This window comes from Prunus mume, linkage group LG5 (assembly GCF_029339155.1).
Source record: "Prunus mume cultivar Tortuosa linkage group LG5, ASM2933915v1, whole genome shotgun sequence".
Taxonomy (NCBI): domain Eukaryota; kingdom Viridiplantae; phylum Streptophyta; class Magnoliopsida; order Rosales; family Rosaceae; genus Prunus; species Prunus mume.
In genome coordinates, this window is record NC_142702.1 from 21159392 (window position 1) to 21180066 (window position 20675).

The window sequence follows — 20675 nt, forward strand, 5'->3', positions numbered from 1 at the left end:
TTCTCTTTGATCTGGAGGCTAAAAGACACAAAGTCGGGGTGAAAGAAACATACCTCTGTTGTGTCTTGGCCTCGTTCAGTGTTGAACATGATTGTGTTTAGATCAACACCCATGAATCTCACCCCAAGAGCTCCAGTTCTCAGAACTGTATCCTGCGAGGCGAAAAGATGCCCTTACTAACCCGAGGCCTATGAAATAAAAAAAGTTTTAAAAAAAAACTCCAAGTCCAGCCGCGCGGTTATACTATTTATTAGAAAATTTTAGAAACTAACTTCAATATACCCCCGCGGCTATACTATTTATTTAATTCAGCGGTATAGCCGAGCGGCTATACTCGATAGAAAAAAAAGCGGGGACCCGCCTGGAGCCTAGAACCTAACCTGCCCTTTTTTTAAAATAAAAAAACTAGTATTGCCGCGCGGCTATATTATTAATTTCAAAAGAATTTAAAACCGGAGTATAGACACTCGACTAGACTCCTACCAATCTTTTGACTTTTAATGCCGATATCAAGGTATCTTTGCTTTCATTAAGATTTCAACTTCTCTGCCTTCTCCTCACCCTCCTCATGGTGGTCATTGTCACTATCGGTCCAAATCTAAAGCCAAAGCACCCACCAGTGCAAATTGTGGTACATTCTTTACATCTTTTTCCTGCAAACTGTTTCTGCTGTCATCTTTTTGTATAGTTCCTTCTGAAGCTTCACTTCTGCAATTTTCATCTGTCATTAAGCACATCTCATAGACAATCCATAAAAATTTACTTCCTACTTGATAAGCATTGTCTCTTGTAATTGGCTCCATCATTGAAACCTTGATTATAAATAAGCGAATTTCTTTTTCTTTTTGTACATTTCATTACTTTTGATGAATTAGTGCACAAGTTGTTCAAATCAAGGATTGAAATATTGGCCGATACATCGATATATCGGCCGATATATCGACATTTTGAACTGTCGACATCGATATTGGGGGGTAAGGTCATATCTTCCCCTATATCGACGATATATCCCCGATAAGTGCAATATTCCCGATATTTTGCCGATGTTTCCCGATATTTCCCGATACCCATAACAAAACCCAAAAAAATTAAAAAGTTTTGAAGCAAATTGAAACTGAAAATATTTTTTAGAGGTATATGTGCAGTGATTAGATATGTGTGAAGGCTTTTGGCAATATTCAATGCAAAAGATGTTTTGGAGTATGCATCAAAAGAATCTATGCATAGTCAATTGAAGGGACATACATGTCCTATCTCAAGCTTATTTGCCACTAACTTGGCTTCCCATCTCTTGGTCTAACGTGTATTGATCACAACCACTATATTTGTTAATTTGTAGATTATATGATAGACAAAATATTAGTATAATAATAATTAATAATGTAAAGAATGTGAGTGAATGTTTTTTGAGCCATGAAAAGAAGAACTTGGAAGAAGAATTGATTCTTTACTTCGTGCTTGGAATACTGTTTTGAGCTTTGGGGTTCTCTTTTTTGGCTTATTGTTCCGCCTTTAAACTGTTGAAAGCTTTTATCTAAGTCTGAGCTTCTTGTGGAACTCTTTATCATTTAATATTTGTTTCATTTTTTGGTTGTTTCTTTTTCACTTTTCGAAGTCAGACAATTGGCAAAATGCAATTCACTGCCCACATACCTCCAAAAAATTTGGCTACTTTTAGTTCCATCAAAGTCAGAGAATCATCCAACTGGAATCCATAAAATAAAGTCTGCAAAGCCCATATACCATTGTCCCCCAACCCCAAAAGTTCCCATTGTTATCACGAGAGAAGCCCTCTTTAAATCAAAGGCTATTTTGCTTTTTTTGGGGCACCAAATCTTCCCTTCTCTTCTCTTTCTTTCTCTATTAGCTTTTCAATTTTTATTTAGTCTGTGAGCTTCTTTCCTTGTTTGCAAGTTCTCTTTGACTGCTATTTCAGGTATGTGCCTCTCCCTCATGGTCTATATTATTTTTGTGATAGATTTGATATTGTAAGTTCATTTAATATATTTTAAGTGTGATAGATTAAAAATGGCAAGTAGTAGTGGACCGAGTGGAGCTAGTGTGCCTGGTGGTCTTGATGTGGCATGGAAATATGCTCGTCCAATAGAAGGCAATAAGCATGGCACCATATGCACATTTTGTGAATCCACATTTAAAAGTGGTGGAATTACACGGTTAAAGTATCATTTGGCCGAATTTGATCCACATAAAAGTGTAAAGAAGTGCAAAGAAGTACCACCAGATATTAAGAAGGAGGTAATTGCATGGATAAAGGAGAAAGAGTCTAGCAAACAACATAAGAAATCTGTTGAAGAAAACATAAGATCTACAGCAAGAGAGGGATACATGGGCAATAAAAGTAGCAATCTTGTTGATGATGATGATGACGATGATGACGATGGATATGCATATCCTCCAGACATGCACCCTGCGGAGAAAGAAGATTACCTTGCTGCCATTAGAGCGTCGAAGCAAGAACGGTTTAGACAAGGAGGAGTTTATGGAATGGGAAGCAAACGATTTGCAGGGGGAGCAAGTGGTAGTAGTCAACCGCAATACTGTCGCACTCAAAGCCTTCGAGACCCACTTCCATCTCCTCCGGTACCAATGCCACACAAGAACACTAGAGCAAAACAGAGAACAATCAAAGGCATAATTAGAAACTCAGCAGAGGTACTTGGAAGATACTGCAGCAAATTCTTCATACTTGAGAATGTGGCTCCTCAAAAAGCAAGTTCCCCTCATTTCAAGAATATGATTGCTGCAGCCCAACAAGCAGGTTTTGCTTTATTCCTTATAACTTTCCTTTCTTGAACTTAAATATTCTAAACACACCAATTACTAATATGAGTTTATATTAGGTCAAGGCGTAGCCACACCATCACCGTATGAAATAAAGCATAAGTACTTAGATATGGAACACACAGACATGCAAGCCTATGTGGAAAAGGTAAAGGAAGATTGGGGTGTGTATGGATGCGACTGGCCCCACGAGGTTGTCCATAATAAATTTCATGGTCTACTCAAACGGGAAAACAATTTTTTTGAAATCAGTGGATGCTTCAAATAAAACCAAGGATGCAAAGTACATTGCCAAATTGTTGAAGGATGTCATAAAAGAGGTTGGGCCGTTCGAATGTTGTTCATATTGTCACCGACAATGGTTCAGCCTTTGTTAAGGCTGGACAGATGATGATGGAGTGGTACCCTATTTATTGGACTCCTTGTGCTGCACATTGCATTGATTTAATATTTGAAGATATTGGGAAGTAAGAGTCGGTGGCTAATGTCATAAATAAGGCTAGGAAATTAACCAACTACATTTACAATCATAGTTGGCTATTGGCTCAGATGAGGATCTTCTGTCAAGGAGATTTGGTCCGACCCGGTGCAACTCGATTTGCGACAAACTACATCACCATCAATAGCATCTTAAATAAGAAAGTTGGGTTGAAGCAACTTTTTACAAGTGAGGAATGGTATAATAGTCGATTTAGTGAATCAGAAGAGGGGAAGAGAATTGAAAGTCGAGTCCTTGATCATAGATTCTGGGATGCCATGGAAGGAGTGCAATCCATCTATGAGCCTTTGTATAGCATCTTGCGAATTGTTGACACAGAGGTAGTTTCTACCATGCCTATCTTATATGATATGTTTCACATAATGAAAGAGAAGATTTATAAGTTGAAGGGAAAAAAATGGCTTCTCAAAATCATCAATCACAGATGGGATGTCACATTATCTCGTCCATTACATCAAGCTGGTATGTTTTAATCTTTTAGTAAAAATATGCATCAATTTTTAAATTTATACAACGGGTATTAACTACTCTTCATATTTGTAGCCCACTACTTGAACCCTAGATATCAATATGAAACTGGGGTTGGCCACAATAAAGAGTTACTTTCAGGACTCCAACGCGTATTTGAAAGGTTGAACCCAACTGGGGATAGAGGTTTGCAAGCATTTGGGGCTGAGGTAAGTGAGCACAAAACAATGTCTTCCTTATTAAATTTAGTTTTATGCATCTTGAACACAAAACATTGTGATCCAGGTGATAAATTTTAGAGACTTTAGAAAGACATTTGGCACTGAGATGGCTGTCAAATCAAGAAAATCGATCCCCCTAGCAGAATGGTGGAATCTTCATGATGATTCTGCCCGAACTTGCAAAAAATTGCTATGCGTATATTGTCACAGACAACATCATCATCGGCATGTGAGCGAAATTGGAGTACATTTGCTCTTATTCACACGAAACAAAGGAACCGTCTCGCATATACTAGGCTGGAAAAGATTGTCTTTTGCTATTATAATATGAAACTTAAGCTACGTGATGAAGAGGCTGAAATGAACAAGGTTGCAGAAAATGACTACATAGACCTTCTTGACATTGCAGGGCAACCATCTGATGATGATAATAATCCAATTCAACAATGGATTATGACAGCTCACTTGGATGATGAACAAGGCAACCCTGATGCCGTTATAGCACAACATGCTACCCAAGAAGGAGTTGATGTTGATAGAGTCATATCCGAAGATGTTAGGAGTGGAGATACTTTATCATTTGAAAGGGATATGCTTGGACCTAGGCAATGTCAAAGACGTCCCTTGAGAGACGATGCTAGTGCTAGTAGAATGGAAAGTTCATCCAATTCGTCAGATAATGATGGAGGAAGTAATGCTGGATCGGGAGGTAATGAAGAAGGAAGACAATACAGCCCATTTACTGTTGAGGCTGATTTTACTCATGCCACCCAAGATGAGGATCATGGACGCAGAGAAGCTGGACCAGGCATTGGCGCAATTGGGAAGCAATACTCAAAGAAAAGAAGCCAACCAATCAATCCATCTGAAGAGGACATGGCGATCAGTTTTGGATCTATGAGCATAGGAACTAGACCTAGTACTAACTCAAATGAATCTTATGATGGCTATGGTTATGTCATGTCTGATTATAGTGGAACTAGAAATGGAGCTCAAGATGAGGAAACAGATTATGGACCTACTAGTTGGGTTAATCCTAACTATCCCATATATGGGATGACAGTAGGGAGCTCAAGAGAGACATATGTGCACCATGTTCAAACATGGCTTACAAACTACTCGGGTTACATGACTTGGTATGATTATTGTATGAATCTAGATGGTTGTTCCTCATTGTTTGAACCTCATAGGAGCTCTTCATTTATGTAGTTGGACACTCATCTAAATTGTAATCCAATGTTTAAATAAACTATGGATTTATGCATGGTTTATTCATTCTAATCAACTTTTTATTTTCAAATTTTTCATTAACGCGCATTACATACCACTTATACTTCATCATATATATATATATATATATATATATATCTTATTATTAGTAAATTTTGAGTTTTATTTGTTCAATACATTCATTGACAATGTACATAACATCTATGAAAGTTTTACACCAAAATGATGTGTTTCAATGCCTATATCTGTCATTTTTGTTGATTTCTTCCCGATACCTAAAACGATAACGATATATCCCCCGAAATATCCGTAAATTGGAGGCCCGATATTATCTGCACGGCCGATATTTTAATCCTTGGTTCAAATTAATGTCCTAGAGTTGTTATTAATATGTACATGTCTTTTTGTATAAATAGAAAAGCTAGTGCCGAGAGCAATATCCTCTCCCTTGTTTCTGCTCCGTTTTTTCATTCTTCATTTCTATTGCTATTTCCTTATGTTTATGAGATTGAGATACTTTATAGCCCAATGTAGAATACATCAAACTTGAGCAGGCCCAATGTATCATCAATTTCTCTTTTCTTATGTGTAGGGGCATTTTTCTTCTGGCAGCTACAAATGGGCTGGGTTGTCGTAAGGAGCGATGTCTCTGAGTTAGAAGATCAAGCCCAAAAAATGCTTCGAAATGACAGAGATGCCTTAGGAAACACCTTGGTTACCTTCACCAACAAAAATAACAACAGCTTACATACAGATTTTCTAGCTTGGCATGAGCGGCTTGTGGCATGGAAGCAAAATTGATATGAGTTTAGCACCAAAGAGAAAGTTATGCGTTCTTGGGGGGAAAAGGGGTGTTAAGGTGAGAAAGGAAAGGTTTGCAAGAAGGTTTGGCTGAGAAAAGGGGGAGAGAAAGGAATAAGTGGCTTGAGTGTTTTTCCGGCAGCTTGACAGAGACTCTGTCAAGTGTTAGAGCAATCTAACAGAAGAAGGAAAATAGGGAGAAGGGTGAATGGAGCACGAAATTGCTGGGTTTTGCAGGTAAGAGAGGAAGCTTGCTCTCTGGATGTGGGTTTTTTCAGCTAGTGATTAAGTAGTGGGTGTGCTGGGTAGTTTCCTGCAGCTCGACGAAAACTCTGTCAAACTTTGGAAAAGTTTACCAAAAGGGAAAATGGGGAGAGATGGAATGATATGGCTCGAAATTGCAGAGGCTTCAGAGGTGAGAGATAAAGTTTTCTCTCTGGATGTGTGTTGTGTGTTGGGTAGGAGGTGGCCCTTTTTATAGCCGCTGGAAGCTATCATTTTCCAAGAAACCCTAATGGTTTCTATCCAATTTGGCCAAACTTTTTCCTTCTTTTCTCCTCATTTTCTTTGACTTATCTTACTCTAGTAAAATCCTCTCTGCCCAATTTCACAAAATCATGGATTTTTGGGAACTTAATGTTTTTCCAGCATTGCCTCAGTGGAGAACTTCCATTCCCAGCCATCTCCTTCCTTTCTTTCCTTCCTTCTTCCATGGCCAGGTCTGATGAGGGAAAGAATTGGGTATGTATGCTGGTGATTTGCTCAAGTATCCCTTGGTTTTCTGATGGCTTGCGTTGGGATTCATTTCCCCATGTGCTTGGAGCCTCCCAGAGCTTACAGACATGGATATTTTGGCTTTCATCGTGGCTTTTGTTTTCAGCTAGGTGTTGGAGTTTTGCATATATTTTCTTGGGTTGCTTGGGCCTTCTAGGACAATGAGTTGGTTTATCAAGTAAATGGGCTAACTTCATCAATTGTTGGGCTATTTTGGTTGAAATGATGGGCTACTTTGGTTGAAATGATGGGCTACTTTCTCTTCTATGCTCACCCACATGTTTGGGCCTAAGAAATGGACTTGAATCCGGCTCCCAAGCAACCTAGGATTTATTTCTGGGCCCATCAATGGGCCTCATGACAATTCATTACCATCTATACCACAACTCACTCAAGCAAGTACCGGGCATTTGAATGGCCTGGGCCCACTTAGGCTTGTAGCATGGTTGGGGTGGGAAATAATGATTTCCAACTTGGCGTGGCATGCTTTTTATCATGATACTTGACGGGGTAATTAGCATAGGCTTGTAGAGCTAGTGTATTTTATGATCTTTATCTCAATCCTTAGCATGACGGATTATTTATTTGGCATGACATGTGGACTGTGACTTGTGCATGACGGACTTTCGTGTGCTCCAAATTGGGTCTTTTCTTAATAAGGTGTCGTATTGGGCCGGGAATTTATTCGGGCCCAACCGTGGATTTTTTGGGCCTCAACATTCTGTTTTAGGACAAGTATTTTCTTTCTTATACATATGAAAGATAATGACATATGTTAACTCAAATTCCGTTGTTTTATTCATAACAACAATAAATACAGTAAAATGCAATTATGCGTCTACATTTCCTACATTGCGAAAGAAGAAAAAAAACATACAACATGAGGTACACAAGAACATCATATCAAATAGTTCAAGGGAGAAGTTCCCGTTAAGTTCTTACAAATAACAGCACAACTAATCTACTAAAATGGTTCTTTTATTTCAGTGAGATCCCTCATCATCACTCAAATACTCGAAAACTAGTACAAATAGGAGTCCTTCATCGCATCCATCTTCAACAGAAGGGAAGCATGTCGTCTCAAAGGTGCCTATGCTAAAGACAAAGGTTAAACAACCCATAAGATTGAAAAAGATAAATCACATAAACAAAGGGCCTATTTGATAATCATTTCAATTTTAGTTTTTCATTTTCATTTCTTATGTTCTGTAATATCTGCATGTATATTCGGGGTTAAGAACAACTAACTTGCATAATTTAATTTCATAACTAGTATGTAAGAAAGATAGTAGTAATTACCTTTTATTTATTACGGATCCTTTGCTTGATGATTTCTACCTTCACGTACAGCCAATCGTTCAGAAAGGTCAAGAAATTGAAGTACGTATATCTGCATGACACTGTTGACCAGAAGAGTGCCGCAAACTCCCCAAAATCCAACAGCAAACCCAAGCCCCATGCTGATGTAAAATCCTTGTGTTATGAGCCCATCTTTGTCGTCTTCATTCACCAACACAGATTGTCTTGGACCTTTTTCCTCCTCAGAGCATGGCCCGAGTGGTTCTCCATAAAGAAGAGGATTTCCACCATAAGCAGAGTCAAAGGTTTGGAGCTGGGTGCCTTCTGGAATTTTTCCAGACAAGTTGTTTTCTGACAAGTCCAAGTAACCAATACGATTTATCCGAGAAATACTTATTGGAATTGTGCCATTTATCTGGTTTCTTGATAAATCAAGAGAATCTAACTCCTGCAAATTTCCAATCCTTGAAGGTATTTGACCTGTTAATTGGTTTCTCGACAAGTTTAAAGAAATCAAACCAACAAGATAAGTGACTTCAGTAGGAATCTCCCCACTCAACTTATTGCATGAGAGATCAATACTCTTTACAAGTCCCAGAGTATTTTTGTATTTTGACCTTACTCCTTTCCATGTTACATATTCTTCATCTATATAGTCCCAAAGAAAGGACTGATGATGCATAGTTAGAGTTGACGTTCCTTTTTTAGCCAAAGTAGTCCAATTGTTGAGACATTTCGGTATAGTTCCAGAGATGTTGTTCATCGACAAATCCAAAATTTGAAGGTGTGTAAGATGGCATAACTGTGGCGGGATGCTCCTATAAAATTGATTAGATCGAAGGATAATGATAGCCAAATTTAGAAGATTTTCCCCTAGCCATTCAGGTATTAATCCTGACAATTTATTTTCCCCTAGCCATTCAGGTATTAATCCTGACAATTTATTTTCCCCAACATTAACAAGTGTCAACATTGTGCAATTCTTCAATTGTGAAGGCAACTCTCCGACAAATCTGTTATTATTTAGTTTTAGTGTCTCGATACGAAACAAGTATCCCATCGTGGTAGGAATTTTCCCAAATAAAGAGTTGTTGCTCAAATCAAGAAAGATTAACATTTGAAAATGGATCCAGCAGTCTGGAAGATCTCCGGACACATGGTTGCTTGAGAGATCAAGATATTCTAAATTACTGTTCTCGGTTGTACTTGTGCACAATAATGAACCTAACCCTGAAAATTTATTATTGGACAGATCTAGCAATGACACACTTGATAGGATTGAAGGGATTGGACCCTCCAATTGGTTCCAACTCACATTTAAATTAGATGCTAACTCTGAACTCAAATTTCCTCTAATTTGATTGCGAGACAAATCCACATACGACAATTTATTTTGCAAATCCCAAAACCAAGTTGGAATGGTATCAGAAATTCCAGCATCAGAAATATCCAGCTGGTTATAACTTTTCTGAGTTCGAAGCCATTTCGGGAAATACGGCCCCATCTTACAAGACCCCAATCTTATCTCATCCAATTGAAAGGGAGGAACCCAATCAAAACTGAAGTTTAAAACTAGTGAGTTCGAGGATATATCCAAAATCCTTAATTTGGAGAGTTTCGAGAAATGAGTTTCTGAAATGACTCCTTCAAGAGAATTCATGCTCAAATCGATAAGCTTCAGATTGGAAATCTGTCCAATACTTTCAGGTATTCTTCCACTCAATTTATTTTCCGAGAGATCAAGATAAACAAGATTGGACATCTGTCCAATACTTTCAGGTATTCTTCCACTCAATTTATTTTCCGAGAGATCAAGATAAACAAGATTGGACATCTGTCCAATACTTCCAGGCAACCATTGGAAGATGGATGAGTCAAGACTGTTGTTGTAGAGATCGACATGAACAAGAGATTTAGAAGAATTCAAGAGAGAAACAGAGGATATAACTGGAGGAGGAAGATTACACCCCTCTAATGTCAAGTTTGTTAGTTTAGGAAGCATATTAACTGCTTCCAGCCAACCAACAACATCACTGAGATTAACGAAACTTAGGTCCAAGTATTTTAGACGAGAAAGATTAGGAAGCCAATAGAGATTTTTTGCATAAAGATTAGGAGAGCAAAAGAGATAATATCGACACCCAAGATCGAGATATTCCAAGTTTGTAAGGTTTCCAAGTTGATATGGAATTAAACCTCCAAAATTTGCAAAAGAGAGATCGAGGTATCTTAAATTGCTCAGAGATCCAATGAAATCTGGAATTTGGCTCCCACTGAAATTATTGGAACTAAGGTCCAAATATTCCAAATGCTGCAACTCAATGAGTTTAGGACTAATCTTACCTTGCAAAGCATGGAGTTCAAGCTTAACAACATGGCCAGTTTGGTTGCTGCAGTGGACTCCATCCCATTCGCAGCAATCTTTGTTTTGGGCTTCTCTTCCCCAGGAAAGGAAGGGATTGCTGATGCCGTAGTCATCCACGAACACGAGACCTTGTTGAAGTGCAAGGAGTGCTTGCCTTTCCCTCTCGCTGCATCCAATGCAAGGATTGTTCATGTGTAGTAAAATGAGCACCACAATTGCATAGAGGAGTTTGAAGCAGCACCTTACTCCAACCATGTTGGTTAGAGTCATGATGAAGACGAAGAAGCACAAGTATTCAGACAAAGATAAAACTGGTGAAGTATATATGCTTGTCTGATATCTCAAGATACAAGCATTAATTGTGTATTTACCATAGCCTCAACTCCTCCTGTACAATAATTCTACTAAAACACATGGGTGAGTCTTTGCGAAACACATGGGTAAATCACATAAACAAAGGGCCTATTTGATAATCATTTCAATTTTAGTTTTTCATTTTCATTTCTTATGTTCTGTAATATCTGCATGTATATTCGGGGTTAAGAACAACTAACTTGCATAATTTAATTTCATAACTAGTATGTAAGAAAGATAGTAGTAATTACCTTTTATTTATTACGGATCCTTTGCTTGATGATTTCTACCTTCACGTACAGCCAATCGTTCAGAAAGGTCAAGAAATTGAAGTACGTATATCTGCATGACCTGTTGACCAGAAGAGTGCCGCAAACTCCCCAAAATCCAACAGCAAACCCAAGCCCCATGCAAATGTAAAATCCTTTTGTTATGAGCCCATCCTTGTCGTCTTCATTCACCAACAAAGATTGTCTTGGACCTTTTTCCTCCTCAGGGCATGTCCTTGGGAGTGGTTCTCCACAAAGCAGAGGATTTCCACCAAAAGCAAAGTCAAACGTTTGAAGTTGAGTGCCTATTGGAATTTTTCCAGACAAGTTGTTTTCTGACAAGTCCAAGTAACCAATACGATTTATCCAAGACATACTTATTGGAATTCTGCCATCGATCTGGTTTCTTGATAAATCAAGAGAATCTAACTCTTGCAAATTTCCAATCCTTGAAGGTATTTGACCTGTTAATCGGTTTCTCGACAAGTTTAAAGAAACCAAACCAACAAGATAAGTGATTTCTATAGGAATCTCCCCACTCAACTTATTGCATGAGAGATCAATACTCTTTACAAGTCCTAGAGTACTTTGGTATTTCGACAGTACTCCTTTCCATACTAAAGCGGCTTTTTCATCATAAGGCAAATCATAGAATGATGATTCTCCCAACTGAAATTCACTTAAATGTTCGATACTTGGACTTGATTTCTCCTTTTGAGTCAAAGTAGTCAAAGTGTTAAGACATTTGGGTATAGTTCCAGAGATGTTGTTCATCGACAAATCCAAAATTTGAAGTTTTGTAAGATGGCATAACTGTGGCGGGATGCTTCTATAAAACTGATTAGATCGAAGGATAATAATAACCAAATTTATCATACTTTCCCCTAGCCATTCAGGTATTAATCCTGACAATTTATTTTCCCCAACATCAACAAGTGTCAAGTATATGCAATTCTTCAATTGTGAAGGCAACTCTCCCACAAATCTGTTGTTATTTAGTTTTAGTGTTTGAATACTAATCAAGTATCCCATCGTTGTAGGAATTTTCCCAGATAAAGAGTTGTTGCTCAAATCAAGAAAGAGTAATTTTTGAAAATGGATCCAGCAATCTGGAAGTTCTCCGGATACATGGTTGCTTGAGAGATCAATATAGTTTAAATTACTCTCCTCGGTTGTACTTGTACACAAAAATGAAGCTGACCCTGAAAATTTATTATTGGAGAGATCTAGAGTTGACACGTCTGATAGGATTGAAGGGATTGGACCCTCCAATTGGTTCCAACTCACATTTAAAAAACTATATGCTAACTCTGATCCCAAATTTCCTCTAATTTGATTGCGAGACAAATCCTTATACCCCAATTTGGTTTTGGGTTTATTTTGCAAATCCCAGCATTAGAAATATCCAGCCAGTCCTAACTTTTTTGAGTTCGAAGCCATTTCGGGAAATACGGCCCCATCTTACAAGACCCCAATCTTATCTCATCCAATTGAAAGGGAGGAACCCAATCAAAACTGAAGTTTAAAACTAGTGAGTTAGGGGATAAATCCAAATACATTAATTTGGAGAGTTTCGAGAAATGAGTTTCTGAAATGACTCCTTCAAGAGAATTCATGCTCAAATCGATAGACTCCAGATTGGACATCTGTCCAATACTTTCAGGTATTCTTCCACTCAATTTATTTCCCGAGAGATAAAGATCAACAAGATTGGACATCTGTCCAATACTTTCAGGTATTCTTCCACTCAATTTACTTTCCGAGAGATCAAGATAAACAAGGTTGGTATGAGTACCGAGCAACCATTGGAAGATTGATGAGTTAAGATTGTTGTTGTAGAGATCGACATTAACAAGAGATTTAGAAGAATTCAAGAGAGAAACAGAGGATATAACTGGAGGAGGAAGATTACACCCCTCTAATGTCAAGTTTGTTAGTTTAGGAAGCATATTAACTGCTTCCAGCCAACCAACAACATCACTGAGATTAACGAAACTTACGTCCAAGTCTTTTAGACGAGAAAGATTAGGAAGCCAATGGAGATTTTTTGCATAAAGACGAGTAAAAGTAGGGCCAGAAAAAAAATCTTGATATCCAAGATCGAGATGTTCTAAGTTTGTAAGGTTTCCAAGTTGATATGGAATTAAACCAGAAAAATTTGCATGAGAGAGACCGAGGTATCTTAAATTGCTCAGAGATCCAATGAAATCTGGAATTTGGCTCCCACTGAAATTATTCCCACTAAGGTCCAAATATTCCAAATGCTGCAACTCAATGAGTTTAGGACTAATCTTACCTTGCACGAAATGGAGTTCAAGCTTAACAACATGGCCAGTTTGGTTGCTGCAGTGAACTCCATCCCATTCGCAGCAATCTTTGTTTGGGGCTTCTCTTCCCCAGGAGGAAAGGAGGCAATCGCTGTAGTCGCACACGAGACCTTGTTGAAGCGCAAGGAGTGCCTGCCTTTCCCTCTCGCTGCATCCAATGCAAGGATTGTTCATGTGTAGTAAAATCAGCACGACAATTGCATAGAGGAGTTTGAAGCAGCACCTTACTCCAACCATGTTGGTTAGAGTCATGATGAAGACGAAGAAGCACAAGTATTCAGACAAAGATAAAACTGGTGAAGTATATATGCTTGTCTGATATCTCAAGATACAAGCATTAATTGTGTATTTACCATAGCCTCAACTCCTCCTGTACAATAATTCTACTAAAACACATGATTCACGAAGGGAGACTTTCTACTGCACCAAACATGGGTCAGTCTTTGCCAAACTTACTTTCCTCCTAAATTACCTTTTCAGGAATATTTAGCACATTTTTAAGATTCGAGTCCTGACACCAAATTTTCAATATTTAGCATTTTGAATTTCTGAATAACCTAAAGGGGTCTATTATTAGGGCCATTGGCAAATCAGTCCAAAGAACGAAAAAGCTGCAGGTCTAAAAAAGTGGAAAAGTCGGTCCACATACATACGCAATGAGTCTTGTATGTCAGCATTAAATTTGTACCCTATTTACATCAATGCCACTGGGTAATGATACAAACAAACGCTGCCATATACTTTTCCTTTTTGAGATATATACATCTAGTGTTATAGATAAATATTATGTCATTTAATTTTTATAAACAAACCCGAAAAAACGAGATATTTAGTTATAGAGTCTGCTATTTCCACCCACCTGTTTTATTTTCTCACTCACCTTATCTTCCCACCTACCACATAAACTTTAAAAAACACAATCCTATTTTTACACCTACTAATATTCCTAAAATACCCTTTTAATTATTACCTCATTTACTCTCTCCTTTATTCTCTCTGCTCATGTTTTCTCTCTCTCTGACGGCCCACACATCTCTCTCTCATTTTTGCTCTATCTTATTTTCCATCTCTCACACTCCATCTTTGTCTCTGTCTTTGATGTTTACTGAAATTAATCTTGTTGATGAATTAATCTTGTTGTAGCTAGATAAATGCAAATATTATAAATTAATCTGGTTGAATCCATTTGAGAATCACGCTAAATATGTTTACTTATGAATTTAAATGTGTCTTGAATTTTAGCCTAAAAATATGTGATTATATGAACAATCAGCAATCTAACCCAAATAAGCACAATTATGTGTCAATATAGGTATAAGAGAAATTGACCCAGACGAGTTTCCCAACCACTATCACGATATGCTAATCACTCCAGAACAAATATTTCAAAACGTACACGAATGCGAGATGGTCTCCTATTAATCGCGTGGAATATGCCCAAAATTTCTCTACACACATCAAACAATTGACACAATAATTTGCTAGGGTAAGTGTGATTTTTTTTTTCTCAAGATTAATGGGGAAATCTTTGTCCATGTCCACCGTATTGCTATTAGGATGGCTCCCTTTACAGCCTTCTACCTTTGTACTCTTTTTGTTTGTTTGATCTAATAAACTTCTCTCGCTTAAAAACCCTTTATAACTGTTTATACGCTCTCATTACATATTAGGTATATATATACTAATTAATTGCAAATCTTACAAAGCTTCAAGAATTGAGAGGTGATCAGTGAGAACCTTAGGCCATCTCCAGCCATGGGCTATATTCCAAATATAGCCCTAAAATAATCAAAACCATCTCCAATGGGCTAAACAAAATTTTGGCCAAATTTGGAGGTCACATTTGCCCTTTAGCCTCCAATCAGCCACATGTAGCTAGCTTTGGCTAAGTCAAATTTTTTGTGGGCCCCATGCATGTGCTTTTGAAGAAGATAAATTATCAAGTGTGGGCAATAGTACGAATCATCTCGTGCAAATGTATATTCAACGGCCAATATTAAAAGTGCTGAAAACATTTAAAAAGTCTATTAAATATAAATATAAATATATTTAATAGACTTTCTAAATGTTTTCAATTCATGTTGTTGAAGAAAAATTTGTAAACAATTAATGGTCATGACTGTTGGAGGTTAGACCATTGAAACCCATCCTTTTTTGTTCTTTTTCTTTTATTTATAAATGTGGTCACCTTTATATATATATATATAAAACACAAAGGCGTTAGTGTTTTATTAATGAGGAGAAAATGGTAGCAAGTACAAAAAAGGGGGGACAAAGTCCTAAAGGATTAGGTGAGTACTCTACACCAATTCATGTTTTCACACATACTTTTTAAATGATTAAATGTTTTCAATTTGTGTTATTTAAGAAAAAAATATAAAAATTTCAACACGTGTCAGTCAAAAATCATAGTAGGAAAAATTATTAAGATTTCTTCAAGATAAGACGTGTCATGTGGACACAAAATTTTATCATAAATCTTGTCATATATGGAATATTGTCTCTAAATAGTAGTTTAATTAAATTAAACAATACATAGTTGTGAAATGTATGAGTGTTGTACCATAGTTTTCTCAAAATAATAAAATATGAAAGACCTAAAGTATAGCCGTGCATAATTGGAGATGAAAAAATTTAGTCATATACTATTTTTTTAAAAATTAATATTTTGACCATGGACTACATTTAGCTCTATAATTGGAGATAGCCTTACGTCATTAGGTAGTGTATATGGATTGCAACACCTCACTGATCTGAGTTTCAAAGGGTGCCGAAAACTCCTTACATTCTGCGATAAGGTGAACTCTGAAGTTTCATCCGGCAATACCAAATTACAGCAGCTTTTAAGTAACTCAAAAATCCTCAACAACCAAATCACACGCTACTCTTCAAAAAAATAACAACAAAAATCCTCCAAACAATTAATGGAAATCTAAAGCCAAAGCACCAACCAATGCAATAAAAAACAACAGTCAACTACCAATAAAAAAACAATTTGAGGCGAAGAACTCATAGAAAATCGTAACGGGATTATATCTAAAGGAATATGATCGCGGAACGCAACGAAGACGTTGTGATGGGGTTAGCTTTGTCGGCTAGTGGCGTGGGTGGGGTGGGTGAGAGCTGAGAGAGAGAGGAGACAAAGAAGAAAGAGGAGGGGAGAAGATGGAGAGAGACACAGAGATCGATAGACGCGCAAGAATAATATGTTTTTAATTTAAAATAATTAGGTGGTACAACACACACAGACGCATGCAAGTTCGGTATTTCGAAAGGCCCATTCAATTTCCCAAGACTCTTTTTGACTCAGGGCTCTCCTTTTTCATTATTTATTATACTGGCCCCTTGGCAATTGGTGTTTTTTAAACACATGATTCTGGAAGGGAGACTTTCTAATGCACCAAACATGGATGAGTCTTTGCCAAACTTAATTTCCTCATAGTGAACTACAGTGTGAACCCCTGAAATTGCCACCGTTTTCCAGAAGTAAATTACCTTTTCAGTGTGAAACCCTGAATTTGAGATCAAAATTCCTTTTAAGAGATGATAATGTCGTCTCTTTTACGTCAATATGCAGAGAATAGCTAGGTGGCTCCCCCAATTGAAAATTTGTTCTGTTCCCAAATGCGCATGAACATGCAAACACATATACATCATATATTGATAGTTCACGTTCAGTGTCTAGGATTGGATTGGATGAAACAACTCAGTAGAATCAATACATCTTGAATTAAGAAATGAAGTAGAGATGAAGGATTTTTACAATTTGTGCGGATTAGAACAGGTAAGCTATAAGGTGTTCGTGTCCTACCATTTTATATGGATTAGAATGACAAACTTGCTTTCTGAAAACATTGAATGTAAATTGTAATATAATTATAAAAATAATTGAGAATGTAAAAGTATCTTGCACAATTTATCCAGCAAGACACAGAGGAATCTCATTCTCTTTTATCTAGAGGCTGAAGACACAAAGTGGGGGTGAAAGAAACATGCCTCTGTCGTGTCTTGGCCTCGTTCCATGTTGAACATGATTGTGTTTAGATAAACACCCATGAATCTCACCCCAAGAGCGCTAGTTCTCAGAACTTTAGTCCATTTCATTGCAAACTCAGCTACCGTATCCTGCGATGGGAAAAGAAGCCCTTACTAACCCAAGGCCTATGAAATAAATAAAAAAAAAGTTATTAAAAAGTCAGAAAAAAGAGTTTTAAAAAAGTTTTAAAAAACTCCAAGTATAGCCGACCGGCTATACTATTTATTAAAAAAAAGGTTATAAAAAACCCCAAGTATAGCCGAGCGGCGATACTATTTATTAGAAAATAACTTTTTAAAAAACCGAACTATAGCCGTGCGGCTATAGTTTTTAAAAATATAGTAGTGTAGCCGTGCGGCTATAGGTTTTTTTGAATATTATGGTATAACCGAAGTGTAGCCGTGCGGCTATAGGTTTTTTTGAATATAGTAGTGTAGCCGTGCGGCTATAGGTTTTTTTGAATATTATGGTATAACCGAAGTATAGCCGGGCGGCTATAATTCCAAAGTGGTCTACAGATGCAACCGTAGTTGAAGTAGATCCTGATTCAGATGAGGAACGTGTTGCTGGATATGAAGTTTGTTTTGAAATTCCTCCAAATGTAAAGTGGCAGTCGACCTTAAGTTTACTTCTATGTGTTAGTTATCATGATCCTCATTATTTTCATGCCAAGATTCTTATCAATGGAAAAATCATCAATGAGATATGGGTTAGGGATGAGGATCCAACAGAGACACAGGAAACTCATATGTGGCTCAAGTGTATTCCATTATCGGATTTGAATCCGCAAGGGAAAGGAAGAAAGACGCCGATGCAGCAGGGTAATACTAATACGTATAGATTTCAAGTTATATTTAACTTCCCAGACCCGGATGGAGGGCCGATAGGCTTTAAAAGCTGCGCGGTTCACCTATTAGGCCACCAGGTACGGGTTGACGATGATGAATGATGATGAATGAATCAACGACTAGTGTTGGGAAGAAGAGGCCTTGAGGGTCAGAAGAAGAGCAATGGCTTTGCTCATCATCTTCAGCACCAACGGATCAGCCAAAGCAGAGACATATTGCTATTGATGAGGACCAAAAGTATGTCAATTGATCCATTAAATGTTGAATGATATCTTAGCATTAATATTTTCTGGTCATATTATCTACTCTCTTTTTTTTTTTGTTAAATTCAAATTTAGCAATTAATATTTTGCAGTGCATCTCTGTTATATGTTGTGGCGAACTTCAGTCTCTGAAATTCTTTTTCTCAGGGCTCTACATTTGATATTAAATTTTCAGGCAATGAAGTTCCAAAGTGGTTCAAGAGGTGTGGTGAATAGATGGCCTGCCTACTCTTGGGCAGTTTTTATGCACTGGTTCCATTAAAATAAATAATACAGAATTGCGATAACTAATCATGTCAGCTTTATCAGCAGCCTAAAATCCACTTGAATAGTAATGCATGAATATTCGGAGTGGATGTTGCCATGGAGTTGGAGAAGGGGTCATTATATTGCATGTCAGAAAACTTACCGGTATAATTACAATTCCTCTTTCAAATGCCTATTGCTCTCTGCTGGACTCATTCTCCACTCTCTTTTTATCATTCTGGAGCTTCTCCACAACTTCCTCCAACGGAGGATCTCCAGGTCTTCGAAAAACTTGATCGCCGATCTTTATTTCATAGGCCTCTGGTTGGGTCAACACAAACTCCTTCAACTGGAGAATCAAGATAAAGAAAGGCATAAAACAGTATAAGAACAAAAGAAAGCAGAAGCTCGTGATCTACAATAATCAGGTCATCATCCAATGAAAGAAATTCATGATCTGCAATAATAAGCTCATCAATTCAAAAAAGTATGCTAAGCAAGACATGAGTTTAAATGGCATGCAACACCTCTCTTATGGAACAGGTAAGCCATGCCCAAGACTTCAGATTTTTCTATTTCTTGTGAAAAAAACATTCTTAAGAAATGAAAGACATCTACAATCAAGGAGCAATTTCTCCAGCAGGACACAAGGGAACCTCATTCTCTTGATCTGGAGGAAAAAAGACCCAGTGTGGGGGGAAAGAAGCATACCTCTGCCACGTCTTGGCCTTGTTCCATGTTGAACATGATTGTGTTTAGATCAACACCCATGAATCTTACCCCAAGAGCTCCAGTTCTCAGAACTTAGGTCCATTTCATAGCAATTTCAGCCACCGTATCCTGCGAGGGGAAAAGAAGCCCTTACTAAATTTGCCATTCATTTGAAGCCAAATTGAAAGCCTCAATCAATTACATAGCAAACCATCAAAAGTCATTTCTGTTACCTATAAAGCCATTACATCAACTTAAGCTCATATTTAACATCTAAAACAAGAGACTACAACAAGAACAAAAAAAATATATATATAAGTTTATAACTAGTGCTCAATTCATGGTTCCCAGTCTACAAAAAGTGATCTGATAGTGCATTTTGGGCAGCCTGCAATTTGCAAAACTAGTACTTATCAGTAGATTTCCACACATTAATCCACAATTTCCAATTTAACCAAATTCTTTCACATAAATGTTCAAGTCCAATTCCAGATCAAAACAACTTCCAATCAACTTCTCAATACTCTTTCAATTCAATAGTGAACGTTTGATCCAAATTCATGCTTAAAAAACTCGTTCCACTGATTACACTAAAACTATCAAATGAAGGTTCCAAACTATCAGAGCCAACATAGAAACTAACCCAATAAGAACACAAAGGGGAAGAGCAAATTCGGATTACCCGAGTCCGTTTGACGCCCAGCCGGAGCTTCACAAACCCAAAAGCCGGGCCGGTATGCCGCTTCATCATCTCCGCCTGGATCTGGACATGTACATTTTGGACAAATCAGGGGGCGGATCGAAATCGGAAGAGGGTGTGGATTTCTTGCCCCATTCTTTCCAAGTATCGTCCTCTTCGTCGTCTACGACGTCGTCCAGGTCGTCAGTGATGTGGACTCGCCGCTTTCCTGCCTCCGCGAACCGGAAATGCTCGCCATTTTGGGAAAAGATGAGGGGTAGAATGAAGAAGAAGAGAATGGCGAAGAGAAAGGGAAATGGCGGTTTTGGGTTTGGCATGCTAGTGTGAAGTGAAGATTTGGGAAGGGGTTTGGAAAATGTTGGGAAAATGGTAGTTTGGGTACATATAGGTTTTGACATTTGAGTGGCGTGAACACTTCTTTTATTTCTTTTTGGGGGAACATGTACAGAACAACTTTTTTTT

General features: G+C 37.7%; 1 protein-coding gene and 3 pseudogenes across 5 annotated transcripts; 1 reads left to right on the forward strand and 3 right to left on the reverse strand.

Annotated features, from left to right (window-relative positions):
* Positions 1 to 1919: 1919 nt before the first annotated feature.
* On the forward strand, positions 1920 to 5275 carry LOC148917303 (uncharacterized; annotated as a pseudogene). The gene is made up of 4 exons (XR_016127180.1): positions 1920 to 2779; positions 2862 to 3763; positions 3845 to 3978; positions 4055 to 5275. The product of XR_016127180.1 is annotated as an uncharacterized LOC148917303 (transcript).
* Positions 5276 to 7570: 2295 nt separating this feature from the next.
* LOC103342774 (receptor-like protein EIX1) lies at positions 7571 to 10729 on the reverse strand. Of its 2 annotated transcripts, none has more exons than XM_089052239.1 (2): positions 8095 to 10729; positions 7571 to 7885 (listed from the first exon to the last, which is right to left on the reverse strand). In XM_089052239.1, the coding sequence occupies exon 1, from the start codon at positions 10727 to 10729 to the stop codon at positions 8105 to 8107; it is 2625 nt and encodes an 874-aa protein (XP_088908365.1). In that variant the 3' UTR covers positions 7571 to 7885; positions 8095 to 8104. The 2 variants fall into 2 exon arrangements, with proteins under 2 accessions (XP_088908365.1, XP_008244648.3); XM_008246426.3 differs by having other exon boundaries at positions 7571 to 7890.
* Positions 7571 to 13943, reverse strand: LOC148917304 (receptor-like protein EIX2; annotated as a pseudogene). Its single transcript, XR_016126961.1, has 2 exons — positions 8095 to 13943; positions 7571 to 7885 (listed from the first exon to the last, which is right to left on the reverse strand). The product of XR_016126961.1 is annotated as a receptor-like protein EIX2 (transcript).
* Positions 13944 to 18760: 4817 nt separating this feature from the next.
* On the reverse strand, positions 18761 to 20664 carry LOC148917305 (uncharacterized; annotated as a pseudogene). Its single transcript, XR_016126962.1, has 3 exons — positions 20196 to 20664; positions 19514 to 19642; positions 18761 to 19151 (listed from the first exon to the last, which is right to left on the reverse strand). The product of XR_016126962.1 is annotated as an uncharacterized LOC148917305 (transcript).
* Between the last annotated feature and the right edge of the window lie 11 nt (positions 20665 to 20675).

Excerpts from the sequence above, each read along its gene's own strand:
- LOC103342774 (XM_089052239.1), bottom strand. The coding sequence starts at position 10,729 with ATGACTCTAACCAACATGGTTGGAGTAAGGTGCTGCTTCAAACTCCTC.